General features: G+C 43.0%; 1 protein-coding gene across 1 annotated transcript in view; it reads right to left on the bottom strand.

Annotated features, from left to right (window-relative positions):
- Positions 1-6,431: 6,431 nt before the first annotated feature.
- The window catches only part of LOC144491510 (formylglycine-generating enzyme-like), a 122,389-nt gene continuing 111,913 nt past the window's right edge, over positions 6,432-16,907 (bottom strand). Inside the window, exons 9-10 of the mRNA XM_078209413.1 lie at positions 7,507-9,417; positions 6,432-7,456 (exon numbers count right to left, since the gene is read on the bottom strand). Of these exons, the coding sequence (XP_078065539.1) occupies positions 9,304-9,417 (114 nt within the window). The 3' untranslated portion in view covers positions 6,432-7,456; positions 7,507-9,303. The remainder of the gene's footprint in view (positions 7,457-7,506; positions 9,418-16,907) is intronic.

Below are 16,907 nucleotides of genomic sequence, written 5' to 3'. Positions count from 1 at the left end.
GCTTAAAGTACAGGAAGTGGTCAAAGTTCACAAAGAAATATTGCAACATTTTAAATATAGGCACTGAAATTTTTGGAGTCTGCTTTCCTGGCAATGAAATCTGCTTTTGATTGATGGCATAGTGAACAGTGAAGAAGGTTAGCTAGGACTGCAACGGGATCTTGATCAATTGGGCCAGTGGGCCGATGAATGGCAGATGGAGTTTAATTTAGATAAATGTGAGGTGATACATTTTGGTCGATTGAACCAGGGCAGGACTTACTCAGTTAATGGTAGGGCATTGGGGAGAGTTATAGATCTAGGAGTACAGGTTCATAGCTCCTTGAAAGTGGAGGCACAGGTGGGCAGGGTGGTGAAGAAGGTATTCGGCATGCTTGGTTTCATTGGTCAGAACATTGAATACAGGAGTTGGGACGTCTTGTCGAGGTTTTACAAGACATTAGTAAGGCCACACATGGAAAACTGTGCATAGTTCTGGTCACCCTATTATAGAAAGGATATTATTAAATTAGAAAGAGTGCAGAAAAGACTTACTAGGATGCCACTGGGACTTGATGGTTTGAGTTAAAAGGAGAGGTGGATAGACTGGAACTTTTTTCCCTGCAGCGTAGGAGACTTAGGGATGATCTTATAGAGCTCTATAAAATAATGAGAGGCACAGATCAGGTAGATAGTCAATATCTTTCTCCCAAATGTAGGGGAGTCTAAAACTAGAGGGCATTGGTTTAAGGTGAGAGGGGAGAGATACAAAGGAGTCCAGAGAGGTAATTTTTTCACTCAGAGAGTGGTGAGTGTCTGGAGCAACCTGCCAGAGGCAGTAGTAGAGGCAGGTACAATTTTGTCTTTTAAAAAGCATTTAGACAGTTACATGAGTAAGATGGTATAGAGGGATGTGGGCAATTAGGACTAGCTTAGTGGTAAAAATTGGGCGGCATGGACAAGTTGGGCCGAAGGGCCTGTTTCCATGCTGTAAACCTCTGTGACTCTATGACTCAATGATTGGATGTCAATGGTTCAAGTACGTCAATCCTCAAGGTAACGAGGAACCAACAATAAATATTGGCCTTCAAACGATGCTCATTATTCAAAAGTGACAAAACATACAGAGGTTAACTCTTTAGTTTCCAGCTTTTATACACATTAGGATTGGAATTTGTGTGTTTTGGGTACAGGGGTCACGATTCTCCACCTGCCTCAGCAGTTCTGAATGAGCTGGGCAACATAATGGGCCACATCACCTGCACGATTGTAGCCTGTGGCCGAGTGAGAAAAATGCTCCTTTCTTCTTTTCATACTTCCGGCTTCCTTTGCATTCAGCAGTAGGGCCTGACAATGTTTTGTCGATACAACACAGTGCTGCCAGCTTATTCCTCTTAAATCATAGAATCATAGAAACCCTACAGTGCAGAAGGAGGCCATTCGGCCCATCGAGTCTGCACCGACCACAATCCCACCCAGGCCCTACCCCCACATATTTACCCGCTAATCCCTCTAACCTACGCATCTCAGGGGCAATTTTAACCTGGCCAATCAACCTAACCTGCACATCTTTGGACTGTGGGAGGAAACCGGAGCACCCGGAGGAAACCCACGCAAACACGAGGAGAATGTGCAAACTCCACACAGACAGTGACCCGAGCCGGGAATCGAACCCGGGACCCTGGAGCTGTGAAGCAGCAGTGCTAACCACTGTGCTACCGTGCTGCCCGAATCCCCCTCCTTAAAGGGAAGTGATACTGAATAATATTGATGAAATTTAAATGATAGATACCAGGGTAGAGAAAAGTGATGGATTTGCTACTGGTGGCATTAGTAATGAATCTGGACAGAAGGAGAGAGGCTGTATTTCCACAGGAGGTGCTGAAGGAACACTCTCCAAAGGGATGGGAAGCTGGTGGTGGGGGAGGTCAACTCTTGAGTCCGGACTCAGGACTTGACAGCAGTGTTACAAGATATGTAAATGACCTCACGTGGGTGGTAAAGGTCAGTAAATGGATTTTCACATTACATCTCCCACCCACCACGGCACATCACTCACCCAACAGTGCATTGTAACACAGAACACACACCCAATGTCCAGATCCTCCACTTCACCCTCAAGCACCTACCAATGCCGCCAGACTCGCACCTGCCTCTCACTGCCTCCACAAACTTCCAGCTATTTAGCTATGGTAGAAAGATCACCCAAACACAGTGCTTGATAATTACTGAAATTCTTCCTGCTACACAGCACGAGAAGGTGAAACACAGTAGAAAGGAGCAGAAGAGAATCAGCATGAGACAAGAAAGCCTGCCTTTCCTGTCCCAGCTAGAAGATGGCTTTCAGCATCATGGGGCTGGCAGCAACAGATTCCATGCCATTGGGCATTGTTGAGAACATTGAGGATAGAGGTATTTTTTGACTACAGCTGGCTTTCAACACTATTATTCCTATGAAACTCATCTCCAAACTTCGTGGCCTGGGCCTCGGCTCCTCCCTCTGCGACTGGATCCTGAACTTCCTAACCCCCAGACCACAATCTGTAAGAATAGGCAACAACACCTCCTCCATGATCATCCTCAACATCGGTGCCCCACAAGCTGTGTTCTCAGCCCCTACTATACCCTTTATACACCTATGACTGTGTGGCCAAATTCCCCTCCAACTCGATTTTCAAGTTTGCTGATGACACCACCACAGTGGATCTCAAACAATGACGAGACAGAGTACAGGAATGAGATAGAGAATGTGGTGAACTGGTGCAATGACAATAATCTCTCCCTCAATGCTAATAAAATGAAGGAGATTGTCGTCGACTTCAGGAAGAATAGTGGACAACATGCCCCTGTCTACACCAATGGGCATGAAGTAGAAATGGTCAAAAGCTTCAACTTTTTAGGTATCCAGATCACCAACAACTTGTTCTGCTCCCCGCTGCCGACACTATAGTTAAGAAAGTCCACCAACGCCTCTACTTTCTCAGAAGACGAAGGAAATTTGGCATGTCAGCTACGACTCTCACCAACTTTTACAGATGCACCATTGAAAGCATTCTTTCTGGTTGTATCACAGCTTGGTATGTCTCCTGCTCTGCCCAAGACCGCAAAAAACTACAAAAGGTCATGAATGTAGCCCAATCCATCACACAAACCAGCCTCCCATCCACTGACTCTGTCTACACTTCCCATTGCCTTGGCAGCACAGCCAGCATAATTAAGGACCCCACACACCCTGGACATACTCTCTAACACATTCTTCTGTCAGGAAAAAGTCTGAGGTCATGTACCAACTGACTCAAGAACAGCTTCTTCCCTGCTGCCATCAAACACCCTAGCTATGACTGTAACACCACATGCTGCACTCTCTCTTTTCCTTCTCTATGAACGGTGTGCTTTGTCTGTATCGATTTATTATTGTCTCATGTATTAGTATACAGTGAAAAGAAACAATACTTTTCACTGTATACTAATACATGTGACAATAATAAATCGAATCAAATTTTCCTGCCTTCTGACCCCTTTTCAACTTCCAGTTCACTCTCATTCTGCTATTTGGCATAATGAGTAAGCGGCAATTGGACATCGCTCCCATTCCCATCTCCATGTCCCTCACCCAATCTTCCCTGATTTCCTGCTTTTAGACTCCCAAGTTCCTCCACCTGGCCAGTGGGAGCTGCCCAAGGAGGAATACAGAGGGAGAGTCACAGCACAGCACTGATGAAGAGGCCCCATTACTGGAGCAACACTCTTAGCTGCCAGCTCAGACACTGACACCATACGTACCTTAGAGGCTTGGATAGAGTTGGGATCATGTGGTGGTCATTCATGCGGGCATAAGTGGGTAGCAGCAAGACTAGGGAAGAAGGTGATTTGCTTGCTAGTTGGTGAGGTCTCAAACGAGACCCGCTACCCCTACAGAGGTCTCAGATGAGGAGCGCAATGGGGTGGCACGCAGTAGAAGGCTGAAGAGAATGCACAGTGAGATGTTTGGTGCATTAGTTGGCCTGCCAGACAGCCTGTCACTGTCAAGGACCATGGAAGAGTCTGGCTGCAATTTGATGATGTGCTTGGCTGAACCTGCCCTCTCCTCAGCCTCTGGTTCATCTTCCTGTTGTGCTGCAGTGCCAGGGGCACTACCACTGTTGCCCTCACACCTACTGCACCCTTTATGTGGACAGGTTGCCTACTCCTTTGCCCCTGTGAGGAAGCAGCAACATTGGCGGGTGAATCCAAAAACTCCCAACATTCCATAAAACGCTCCAGAGTACTTCCAGGCAGTTTGTGATAGCAGAAATTCTTAAATAAAATGACCTTACCTGCAAATTGGGTACTGCGCCTTGAGGAACTTTAGTGCAGGGCCCAGTTTGCAGCTTCATACTTGTTTGCTGACTGATTGATAAACCCGTTGCCTGGATTTGCATGGTCTGAATGAAGTATTCTGGAGTGGTGTGATGTTTGGATAGTACACATTCAGACTACTGGGAATATCCCTGTGTGTGCCCTTTGACTGACAGATTGCCATGCAGGTTGCACAGGGAGTGGCTGGTGGCACACTCCTCCACAGCAAAGCAGCACTATAGGTCTCCATGGTGCATTGAATTTCATGTCCATCGATTTTGAATTTTTGTCTGCAATGAATTACAGTGGGGTGTTAACACTGCAGTGTGCTCTGAATCTCGGCTGCTCCTGGATTCGATTCTGCTCACCAGCACAGAATGAAGCATTTTCAGATACTTGTTTGCAATGCAGGGTGAGAGCTCCCTGGAGTGGCATTACTCCCAGAAGCGTAGTTGCACTCTGACCTCTGAGTCAGTTTGCCACGGGTTCAACTCCTCATCCAGTGACTTGAGCATTTAATCTAGACTGACACTTCAGTGTAGCACCGAGGTAGCTATTTTTGTATGAGAAATTAGCTGAGGGTCCATCTACCGTCTCAGGTGCACGTAAAAGATACCTTGGCACTTTTGGAAGAAAAGCATGGAGTTACCCCAACTGACAAAGGGTCATCTAGACTCGAAACGTTGGCTCCATTCTCTCCCACAGATGCTGTCAGACCTGCTGAGATTTTCCAGCATTTTTTGCTTTTGTTTCAGATTCCAGCATCCGCAGTATTTTGCTTTTATTTTAGGGAGTTACCCCTGATGCCTTTGCCAACAGTTATCCCTAAACAGATAAATGTTTATCGAAACTGAAAACTGATTATTTAGACTCATGTTGTTTGTGAAAACCTGCTGTGCATTTCCCCTCATCATAGCAGTGATGATACAACAAAAATATTGTTTCTTTGTTATAAAGTATCTTGGGATATCTTGAGGTTGGGAAGAAGGACAATATAGGTGCATATCTTCCTTCCAGTTGGGGGTATGTAACATAAACTCTGGGATACAACACTGAAGCAGCAAAGCACGGCAGTGTTTCTGAGAAAATTGTCGGGTAGGTTCAGGCATGGAATGACAGTCATTTGCAAAACAGTCTTCCCATAAATGAGGAAAGGGCACTGAAGAGCAAACATGCGCGGTTATAATCAGCCAGCACCACAAACACGAAGGAGCTCTTCGGAGTAATACTTACCTGCCACGAAGATAGCTGATGTTAATGAGCTACTGTCACCTTCAGCGACTCTTTTATACTGCAAATCAAATTCTGAACAATTATCGACTTTAACATTCCTTTATTTATTCTGTAGTACTGTTGTTTAAACTGCTAGTCCTGTAGCTTGAAGTTGTTGAGCCCCAACTGTGTGATGGTACTGAATTAACAAAACACACCGGGAGCTAGTTTTCATGATTCGCTTGCTGCTGCTGTGAGTCATCCCACCCCCATCAGGTCACCAGCACTCAGTACTCTCATAAAAAGTCATTTAGATCAAACAAAACTGAAATAAGTGCTGCAGACTGGTCGATCCCCCTGTGACATTACAGTTAGGGAGTCAAAACTGAGTGCTGTCTTCAAGGGGACTCTTTTCCCAAGTTTTTGGTTACCCATCTTAATGTCTCCTTATTTGGCTCAGTGTCATGTTATGTCAACGTCCCTGTGAAATGGTTGGGATGTTTCACCACTTTAAACACACTATAGAAGTTAAATGGTCTGATTTAAATGGTAAAACACAGCAATTTCAGCAATTGGAGTGAAGTGTGGGAGTTTTTCTGTCATCAAGGCTCATAAGGTGAGGCACAAAACTGATGCACTACAGTGCTAACAGTGGTGGGAGGTGCAATTACACCATGACATTATAAATGAAGTTTTCATTATAAATGTCAACAAGGAATTTATAATACAAACAATTGACAGGATGTTCGTTCAGATATTAATATGTTCAGAATATCACATAATTACACATATATAGAATAAAGGGAACAGCTAATCTTGGAAATAATTCTCATGATTGAGAGTTTCAGAGTCAATAAGTTCAAACACAGCAAAGACAGAATTAAAAGGCAGACACAATGCTCTTGTAAAAAAGTGATTTATCTTCAATGTTATCAAACCCATTTGCACATAAGCATATAAACACACTGATTTTCAAACATTATTCATGAAATGTGGCTAACCATTTGTTGCCCATCTCTAATTGCCCGTTAGGATGCGATGGTAAGGCACAGTTTTGAACTGTGTCCATGTGGTGAAGGTGTGTCGAAGGTGCTGTTAGATAGGAAGTTCCAGGATTTTGACTTAGCAATGCTGAAGGAAAAGCAATATATTTTCAAGTCAGGATGGTGTGAAGGAAGCTTGGCCAGTTGTTGCAGATGGTTTTTTATATGGTACACATTGTAATCATGGTACATGAAGGGAGCAAATGTTTGAAGTGATGGGTGAGATGCAAATCAAGTGGGCTGCTTTGTATTGGAGTGTGTTGAGCTTCTCGAGTGTTGTTGTGACCGTAGTCATCCACACAAGTGGAGAGAATTCCATCACACTCCTGACTCTGCCTCTTAGATGGTGAACAGGCTTTGGGGAATCAGGAGGGGAGTTACTGACTGCAGAATTCCCAGTCTCTGCTCTGCTCTTGTAGCCACAGCATTTAGGTAATTGGACCTGTTACATTTCTGGTCAATGGTAACCCCCAGGATAATGATGGTATCGCTGTTGAATATCAAGCAGAGGTGGTTAGACCATCTCTTGTTGGAGATGGTCATTGTTTGGCATTGGTGTGGTTGAAAAGATACTCATCACTTATTAGGCCAAGCTTCAATGTTGTCCATGTCTTGCTGCAAGTAGACATTAATTACTTTATTATCTGAGGAATTGCTAATAGAATTTAACTGTGCACAATCATGAGTAAATGTTCCTATCTTTGACATTTTGATGGAGAGAAGGATGAAGCAGCTGAAGATGGCTGGGCCTATAGGACACCATCCTGAGAAACTCTTGCAGCAATGTCCCTGGGCTGAGATGACTGGTCTTCAACAACTACAACCATTTTCCCTTGTCTAGGTATGACTCCACCTCGTAGAGAGTATCTGCCCCCCCACCAACCCTGCCCCCCCACCAACCCTGCCCCCCCACCAACCCTTCCCCCCCACCAACCCTTCCCCCCCACCACAACCCAAACCAACTCCCAATGAATTCAATTTTGTTCTGGGTCCTTGTTGCCACACTTGGTGAAATGCTTGGTCAAGGGCAGTTACTCACACCTCATCTCTGGGAATTCAGCTCTTTTTCCACATTAAGACCAAGGCTGCAATGGGGTCCTAGCAGAACTGAAACTGAACATCAAGATTATTGGCGGGTAAATACCCTCTGATAGCATTGTCAACAACATCTTCAATCACTTTGCTGATGATTGAGAGTGGACTGATGGGGCAGTAATTGGTTGGATTTGATTTGTCCTGTTTTTTATGGACAGGATATGGACTGTGCAGTTTTCCACTTTGCCAAGTAAAGTGCCAATGTTGTAAGCAAATTGATCAGCTTGGCTTGAGTTGCTGCTTGTTCCACAGTGTAAGTTTTTAGCATTGCAAATAGAATATGTCATAAGTTTTTATAACAGATTAATCTGAAAGTGAGATGCTGATTGTTATTAGGATGTAACCACACAAGCAATTCTCTAATGTAGTTTAAATAGTATTTGTGTCCACTTTCTGATGCCTCTATTTTACAATGTAAATACAAATATTAATGCAAAGCTATTTATGAAGAATACCAATTGAGATCTGGTGACAGTGGATTGGAACAATTCCAGCTTCTGTTCATCAAATCATGCTGTCCTCAGTGAGACCATATGATAGACTTATTAGCATACTCCCTTCCCAGCTTTTTCCCTTTCCTCTCCTGTGCCAGGGAGATAAGTACCCACAGTTCTTAACAAGCATTAGCCAGCAGCAGTGACCAGCAACTCACTCCCACCTCTGAATTAGAAGCTTGTAGTTAATGCCTAATCCAGAGACTTCAGCAAATAAAGTAGGGCTGACACCCCCATATATTACTGAGGAAGTTGGAGGTACTAACTAGCAAGTGAAGCATTACACTGAGGCTCAGGCTCACCTCTCAAGCAGATGTTAAAGATTCCAGAGCATTAGTTGAAGTGTATCAGGGTAGTTGCTTGAATATATATATACCTGAGCCAAAATAGATCATATGGCAATTCATTTACTTGCTGTTTATGAGATCTGGCTACATGAAAATTGGCTGCTGCGTTTCTCTACATTACAACAATGACTACACTTCAAAAAAATAATTAATTGACTGCGAAGTCCTTTGAGTAATGTTAAGCAAGTTAAAGAGGATATAGAGATGCAAGCTAGTTCTCCTTTTACATATCGTCAATATTATTTATATAAAGATGTTCTGTACCATACAGTTCAGCCCCTTTTAACCTGGTACTGGAGACTGATCTTATGCCATGTAAAGTGTATCTATTGGAATTTTAAAACTGTTGAGAAAACCGCCATTAGGTCACTTGATCTAATTGTCGGATGAAGAGCAGATTATATGGCCATTGACTGAAAGTTTGGTCTAAAAATGCTTTGAGCTCAGCCTTATTGTGTTGCTTCAGGTTGCAGAGTGTGGTGATGTTTTTAACAAGAGGATTGATTTTTTTTTAGCATCAACAATGACCAGAATCCTGCTTAAAGTGAGTCCCAAGGTATCAGTTGAAACTGGTGAAAAGAGCAAACATGTCAAGGCCATACCATCTGAATGGAAAGATCCCAGAAATTGGTGGATGGGACATTCATCAACTTATTGGTGGATTCCAGGAAGCTCCAGTGTCTGACTGCTGGAAGGACAAGTTCATTCTTGGCATATATTCAGTTTCTTTCCATTCTTAAGAAGGCCAATACTCGGGTTCTTGTTGGCTCTCTCCAGGAAGCGGCTTGCCCAGTCTCACCTCAGGTAATCTGGCAGAACATCAGCAGCACAGCGGAAACCCAGGTTGGAGGCAGAGCTGTCGGGGGTGTTCTGACTCCGAGCGGCACAACGGTATCTATAGCAATAGGACTAAAAAGACATCTGAAAGTTAGAGATGGGCAAGCATAATTATTGATTGACTGCATCCTCAAATTCTCTCCTGGCCCATCACACATTCTAGATGCAAAACTCCTCTTTTGTCCACACACCACTCTTTCCCCAAAGCCCTGAAATGTTTCCACGTTCAAGTATTTAGCCAATCTTCTTATGAAAGGTACTACTGAAACTGCATCCACTGCCCTTTTAGGTAATGCACCCCATTTGTAACAACACACTTGTGTAAGATAAATCCTTATTTCCCTCTAGTACTTTTGCCAATTGGCTTAAATCGGTGTCCTCTTGTTGCTGATCCTCCAGGCACCAGAAACAATTTCTCCCTATTTACTCCAATGTCACAGCAGGGAAGTGCAAATCAAGGTGCCTGAAGTTCCAAGAAGTTGGAAAGAACCCGTTAATTGGTGAAAATACATTCACAGAAGAGGTTCTGCGAGAACCTGATTCTCACCTTGGCAGGACTGCAGATATCCACTTTCACTCTTTGAAGGCTTTCTGGCCTGTCAGTTTCACTGCAGCATTGTGCTCTAGCCTGGTTTATCATAAGGAAGCCTGTGCACTGTTTGTTAAAGCCAGAACACTGGGTTAAATCCTCTGTTAATTTGGGAGTTCTGTATTAAAATGAATTATCCGACAGTTCCATGGGCATCTCCCATTCACCTGCCAATCCACTGAGGTTAAACCCGGAGGTGGGCAGGATCATGTCACCTGCCTGACCTAGTGTCAGTTTTTTGGGTTTTAATTCCCTGCAAACACGAGCCCATAGCAATTAAAACTCTGTCCCGTGCCTCTAATTATAAAGTAAAGGATCTCACATAGAACATTTTTTAAATGGCTTTATCAACGTAGGAAGATACTTGTAAGTGAATATGCACATCTTTCTGTTCCTGCACCATCGTTAAAACTGTGCTATTTATGAAATGCCAAGCTAGAAAATTGTGATTGTTGAGGTGAAACAAGTGACTTATGAGAATATAATTTTAGTATAATGTCTGATCACAGAAACAGACAGGCATTCTCCCACTTTCCATTAAAAGAGCAATTCTGGGCTACTATTTGTTAGGAATGAAAATGATTCTGCTCCTCAAACTTGCCCTGTTATTCGGCTCATTACTTTCAGGTAGCATAGTAATCCAGAGGTCTAGGGGGCATCAGCTCAAATCCCACCAAATATCAAATCCAATTATTTAAAACAAAATGGAAGATAAAACTAGGCTCAGTATTGGTGACCATGAAACTATCAATTGTTGTAAAAACTGGTTCACTAATGCCCTACAGAGAAGGAAATCTTGCCTTCTTAGCTGGTCTGGCCTACATGTGACTCCAAACCTACAGCATTGTAGTTGAAACAGTCCTTCTGAAATGGCCCCAGCAAGCCACACAAGTTCAGGCACAAATAGGAATGGGTAACAAATACTGGCCTTGCCAGCGATGCTCACATCCCATGAAAGAATTTTTAAAAAAAGAGTTGATCATGGCTGAATAATACCTGAACTTTATTTGCCAATCTTTGCTCTATATCTCTTGATATGTTGTCCAGTAAAAATACACTAATCTCAGTCTTGAATGCTTCGATTGACCCAGCATCGGCAGCCTGCTGGAGGCAGAGAATTCCACATTTCTGCTGCGAAATGTGTCAAAAAGTCCATGCTGAATTCCCTCCTCATGGTCTTGTTTTAATTTTAAGATTATGCTCCTTTATTCTGGATTCCAGAATATCGACTCCATATCAAATTCATCCAACATTTTAAATGCCTCGATCAGATCACCCCTCACTGGTTAGTTTATGTAATCGGTTTTCATATGCCTGCAAATCAGAGGTAGTGAGGGAGAAGTACTGGAGAATTAAACCCATTCTCACTTATAGTCCAATAACTGCTGTATGTAATATTGTTTGTCTCATTACAGTAATAGGGTAGGGGAAAGCTGGAACCCCCTCCCCAAGAAAACTGTTACAGCCAGGGATCAAATTGAAAATTTGAAAACCAGGATGGATAGATTTTTGTTTTGCAGAGGTATTAAGGGATGTGGAATCAAGGCAGGAAGGTGAAATTAAGACACAGATCAGGCATGATGTAACAGAACATGAGGAGGCAAATGACAGTGTCTGTTCCTGTATTCCAGCAGCGTTGCAAACACTTAGGGTAAAATGCAACAGTAATTTTACAATGAACTGGACATCACACATCAGGAAAAATGTCCTCTGCTGACTGTGGTCACGTCCTTGTACTGGCCCTCTGGCAGAATGGTCTTCTCCTTTTCCAATGCTCCCTGTACAACAGGAGAGTATTAAGAATGCTCAAGTTGGGTGTGTTATAAACCCTCGGCCAATAGTATAATTCTATCCATATAGTAAGCCTTCCAGAATTAAGATTGATTTGTTTTTTGAAATAATAATTCTTTGGCTAATTATCAGTGTTCAGAGCACAACTGATTCCAAATTCAATTAAAGTACACACAAAATATCATCTGACAACTTTAATTTTATACATAGAAATATAACAATTTAATCGAGGTAGCGCATTTTCTACAAATTACCCGTTCCTCCTCTTCATTTTATTTGCAAAGATGTTTCGTTCATAACTGCTTTAGAATCATAGAATCCCTACAGTACAGAAGGAGGCAATTTGGCCCATCAAACCTGCACCGACAACAATCCCACCCAGACCCTATTCACGTATTTCCCTTGCTTATCCCCCTGACGCTAAGGGACAATTTAGCCTGGCCAATCAACCTAACCTGCACATCTTTGGTGTGTGGGAGGAAACCAGAGTACCTGGAGGAAACCCACGCAGACACGGAGAGAATGTGCAAACTCCACACAGGCAGCCACCCGAGGCTGGAATTGAACCTGGGTCCCTGGTGCTGTGAGGCAGCAATGCTAACCACTGTGCCACCATGCCTTTATCCCTCTCTCCCCTGTGTGTGCCCGCAACTGGATGTGCAATGTGCAAACCAGATGTGCATAGGGAATGTCTTACAGTTGGCATAATCAATGGATGGTCCCCAACAGGCCATTAGTTATATTTTGACAGGGGGTATCAAAGTGGTAATTGTAAAAGGAAAAATAAATTGGGGAAGAGAGAAATTTACAATCTATTGTCATATTTATATTTTAAAAAATAATAGATTAATTAAGCACCTGTTTCAAATGAGTCAAAGTTCAGCCCCCAGAAATACCAACAAACATGGCAAGAGAACCCTCTCAGATATTCCTCTGAATGCATACTTCAACTCGGAGAAGACTATTGAGATTTCTGACCCATAGAATCATAGAATTCCTACAGTACAGAGGGAGTCCATTTGGCCCAGCGAGTCTGCACCGACCACAATCCCACCCAGGCCCTATTCCCGTAACCCCACATATTTACCCTGCTAATCCCCTGACACTAGGGTCAATTTAAGCATGGCCAATCCACCTAACCCGCACATCTTTGGACTGTGGGAAGAAACCAGAGCACCCGGAGGAAACCCACAGAGACACGGGGAGAATGTGCAAACTCCACAGACAGTGACCCGAGGCCGGAACTGAACCCGGGTCCCTGGCGCTGTGAGGCAGCAGTGCTAACCAACCTCTAGGACTGTGGTCCTTAAAGGGTTACATCCCATTCTTGCCTCCAAAAATGCAAACCCATGGCTGTTTTTAGAACAAGGGTTTCGCACCTTTTTATTTAACACTTTATTTATAGCTAACATGGTATAAGAAAATGTTTCCCTTTCCAGTCTTGAACTGACCTACATAAATGAAGACCATAATATTTTCTTACTTTCACCAACTATAGCCAAAATAAATTACTGTCATCCATAGCTAACCAGCTGTAGGCAAGCAAAAGGCTGGCTAATGTCAGAAGACAGAAAGGTAATGGAAAGAATCCAAGTGACCAACTGTTTTAAATCTAATTTAAACAGTTGAGTATAGAAGCATTACCTAGCAACCATGTCTCTTTCTCAGAGCTGACATTTGGTTTCCTGTCAGTTTTTCCTACTCAAACCCTTATCATATTAAGGCCCGAAATAGACTTCCTCTATCTAAAACTGGACGGCCGTGGTACATTTAAAATAAAAACAAACTTGGGTTTTTGGTCAAAGTACAAAGTCAATAGCAGCATATTTCATTGTACCCTTAACAGCATCAAGGTGACTGCTGGAAAATGACTTCCTGTGCTAATAAGACATCCAATTCCCAGCAATGGTGCTAGATTCGTAGATTGAAAAATAAATAATCCACTTGGATTTAAACATGCAATTGTTTAAATCTGGCCCGCTTTCTATTTTTTTTTTAAAGTGACCTCAAAGCAAAATAGTTAAAGTCTTCAGATAATACTATAGGTAGGAGCTGGTTTGGCGATGCTATTGCTTTCTGTTTTAGTGCACAGGGTGAATGAAGGAGGAACTAGCATTTAAAAAGGACATCCCAAATCACTTTACGGCCAATGAGGACTTCTGAAGTTTAGCCATTGTTATAATGAGGGAAACACGGCAGCCAATTTTGTACACAGCAAGCTCTGTCAAACAGCAAGAGATAATAACCAGATAATTTGTTTCAGTCATGTTGTCTGAGGGATAAATGTTGGCCAGAACATAGATGATCACCCCTGCTCTTTGAAATAGTGCCTTGGGATCTTTCATGTCCACTCCATATAGATGCTGGAATGAAAATGTTCAAACCTTCACAAGATTGCTTTAAAGTAAAATCTGGCACCATGCCACATGGTGATATTACAGCCTGTGGCCAAAAGCTTGGTCAGAGATAGGTTTTAAGAGGCATTTTAAATAAAGAAAGGCAGAAGAGGCTTATGGAGGGAATTTCAAAGCTTGAGACCTCGAGTTATCATTTAAATTATGCAATCAAGTTCTTGGACTGGGCCAATTTTTAAATTCATTCATGGGGGGTGGGCGTCACTGGCAAGGCCAGCATTTATTGCCAATCAATAATTGCCCTTCTGATGGCGCTGGTAAACTGTCTACATGACAACTGTATGGCTTGTTAGGCCAGTTCAGCAGGCAGTTAACTCTCATTGCTCTCAGTCTGGAGTTACATAAAAGTCAGACTGGGCAAGGATAGCAAATTTACGCTCCCAAAGGAGTTCAATGAATGAGATGGGTTTTTACAACGGTCCAGTAGTTATATGGTCACCATTACTATTACTAGCTTTTTATTTGGTGGGGGCAGGGAGAGAGTGGCATAGCAGTAATGTCACCCAAACTAGTAATCCAGAGGCCCAAGGTAACCCTCTGGGGGCATGGCTTCAGGATCTCACCATGGCAACTGGTGGAATTTAAGTTCAATTAATAAAATCTGATTTACTAATATCCTTTAGGGAAGGAAATCTGCTGCTCTCACCTGGTCTGGACCACATGCAACTCCAGGCCCATAGCACTGTGCCTGACCTTTAACTGCCCTCTGAAATTGCGTAGCAAGCCACTCAGTTCAAGGGCATTGAAAGATGGGCAACAAATGCAGGCCTTGCCAGCAACACTCTCATCCCATGAAATAAAAAAATACATTTTCTAAATTTTGAAAACAAATATATATTTAAAGCAAATTAAAAGACTTCTACAGACCTCAATGGACTTAAATCGGGGCAGAGGTGGGGGCAATCCCCATCCGCCACCAAACTTGACATGGGGGAGGGCATTAACTTCCATCCATTGTGTGCAAGAACATTATGCGTTGTTGAATGCACGCAACACTCAACAACTACATATCATACTCCCAGTGTCTTATCTAGTATGGGACTTTGAGTTATTTACTGTGGTGGACCTCAGTTGTGCCTTTGTCCTATTTGGACCACCGTTGTGTGTGTTTGTCATACCTGGACTCATCCCCCTCCGGTTTGGTTCCTCCCCTCGGCACCTAGTATAAAGGTGGCTGTCTCCTCCCCCTTGTTCAGTCCAGGTCGGTTATTTGTTGGGATCTGCTCCTGATTCTGTTGTGAATAAAAGCCTACACTTGTATTGGCACACCGGTAGTCTTTCGCCTTATTGATAGCGCATCATTTACATTGTGCCTCCACTCTATCTGAGGTTTCTTGGGCGTACTGGCGATGTGAACATTTGGACCTCAAGACTTCACTTCTGGTACTAGGTGATGCTGTCCACAAAAGAAATAGGAGCAGGTGTCATCCACATGTCCCCTCATCTCGCAGATAAAAATACCACAAAATGTGCAGCTCTGCAACGTGTTATTGCATGATCAGCATGTGAACGTGAATCTTTTCTGTACAAACGTTATGGCATTAATTAAGTCAAGAATAGGAGAAACCCATAGTGAGGGCGTACCTCACAGGAACATAACCCTGAACATTCATGAAAGAAAACAGTTTAACCCATCAATTCTCATCTGGGTAACCGTTACCAGAATTGTGCTATTGACGGTTTCAAAACCGAAAGACAAAATCAGTTTGTGTTCATACAGCACTTTTAAAGTAGTGAAACAGTGGAAGGCACTTCACAGGAGCATTATCAAACAACATTTGACACTGACACTAATGGAATGTTAGAACAAATAACTCGAAGTTTGGCCAAAAGGTAAGCTTTGAAGGTGGAGAGAGTTGGAGGAGTTTTGGGACAAGGTAATTATAGTGGAGGAAGTACTTGAACTTTGCTTGGACCTAGGCAGCAGGGCATTCTGTATTGTGACAATATATACACCTTTCTGAGTTTTAAGCACTTTTGACCTTTAATCTGAGTTTTGTAAACCACATATATTTCAGGGTGGAAGGAGTTTAAATAAACTGGAAAACCAGCTGATACTAATGAGGCGAGACCAGTGCCTTCTGCGTCCTCCTTGCACCAACTGCTGTACTCATTGGTTGCTTTCATTTTAATCACCAAAATCGCAGCAATCTGGCAAGAACCTATTTTTCTCAAAATGAAACTAAAGCAGTTTTCCCGATTGCTGAGGGTAGACTTCTGAACTCTCTCCGTCTTATTGCAATGTCCTCACAGTATGGTTACACAGGAGACCATCATGTCAGTGCTGGTTCAGTTGGTCCCACACCCCTGCCCGTTACTTGCAGCCTTGCAATTTTTTTCTCTTCACATAACTATCCAATTCCCTTTCAAAACCCAGAATTGAATCTGCCTCCATTACACTCGGGTAGTGCATTCCAGATCCTAACTAGTTGCTGCATGAAAAAGCATTTCCTCGTGTGCTTCTGGTTCTATTGCCAATCAACTTTTTATATTCATTCATGGGCTATGGGCATCGCTGACTCGACCAGCATTTATTACCTATCCCTAATTACCCTCAAAAAGGTAGTGGTGAGCTACCTCCTTGAACCCCCGCAGTCCATGTGTTGTAGGAATATTCACAGTGCTGCGAGGAAAGGAGTTCCAGGATTTTGACCCAGCGACAGTGAAGAAACTTCACATTTTAAACATGACTCTGTTTAAAGTCTCTGATTCTGCTCAGACCTCTCATGAAACTAACGTTCGCCTCTCTAAGGATAGATAACAGCCCA

Source organism: Mustelus asterias, chromosome 3 (genome assembly GCF_964213995.1).
Source record: "Mustelus asterias chromosome 3, sMusAst1.hap1.1, whole genome shotgun sequence".
Classification (NCBI taxonomy): Eukaryota; Metazoa; Chordata; class Chondrichthyes; order Carcharhiniformes; family Triakidae; genus Mustelus; species Mustelus asterias.
The sequence above is the reverse complement of the archived record's forward strand: the minus strand, read 5'-3'. Positions and strand labels throughout refer to the sequence as shown.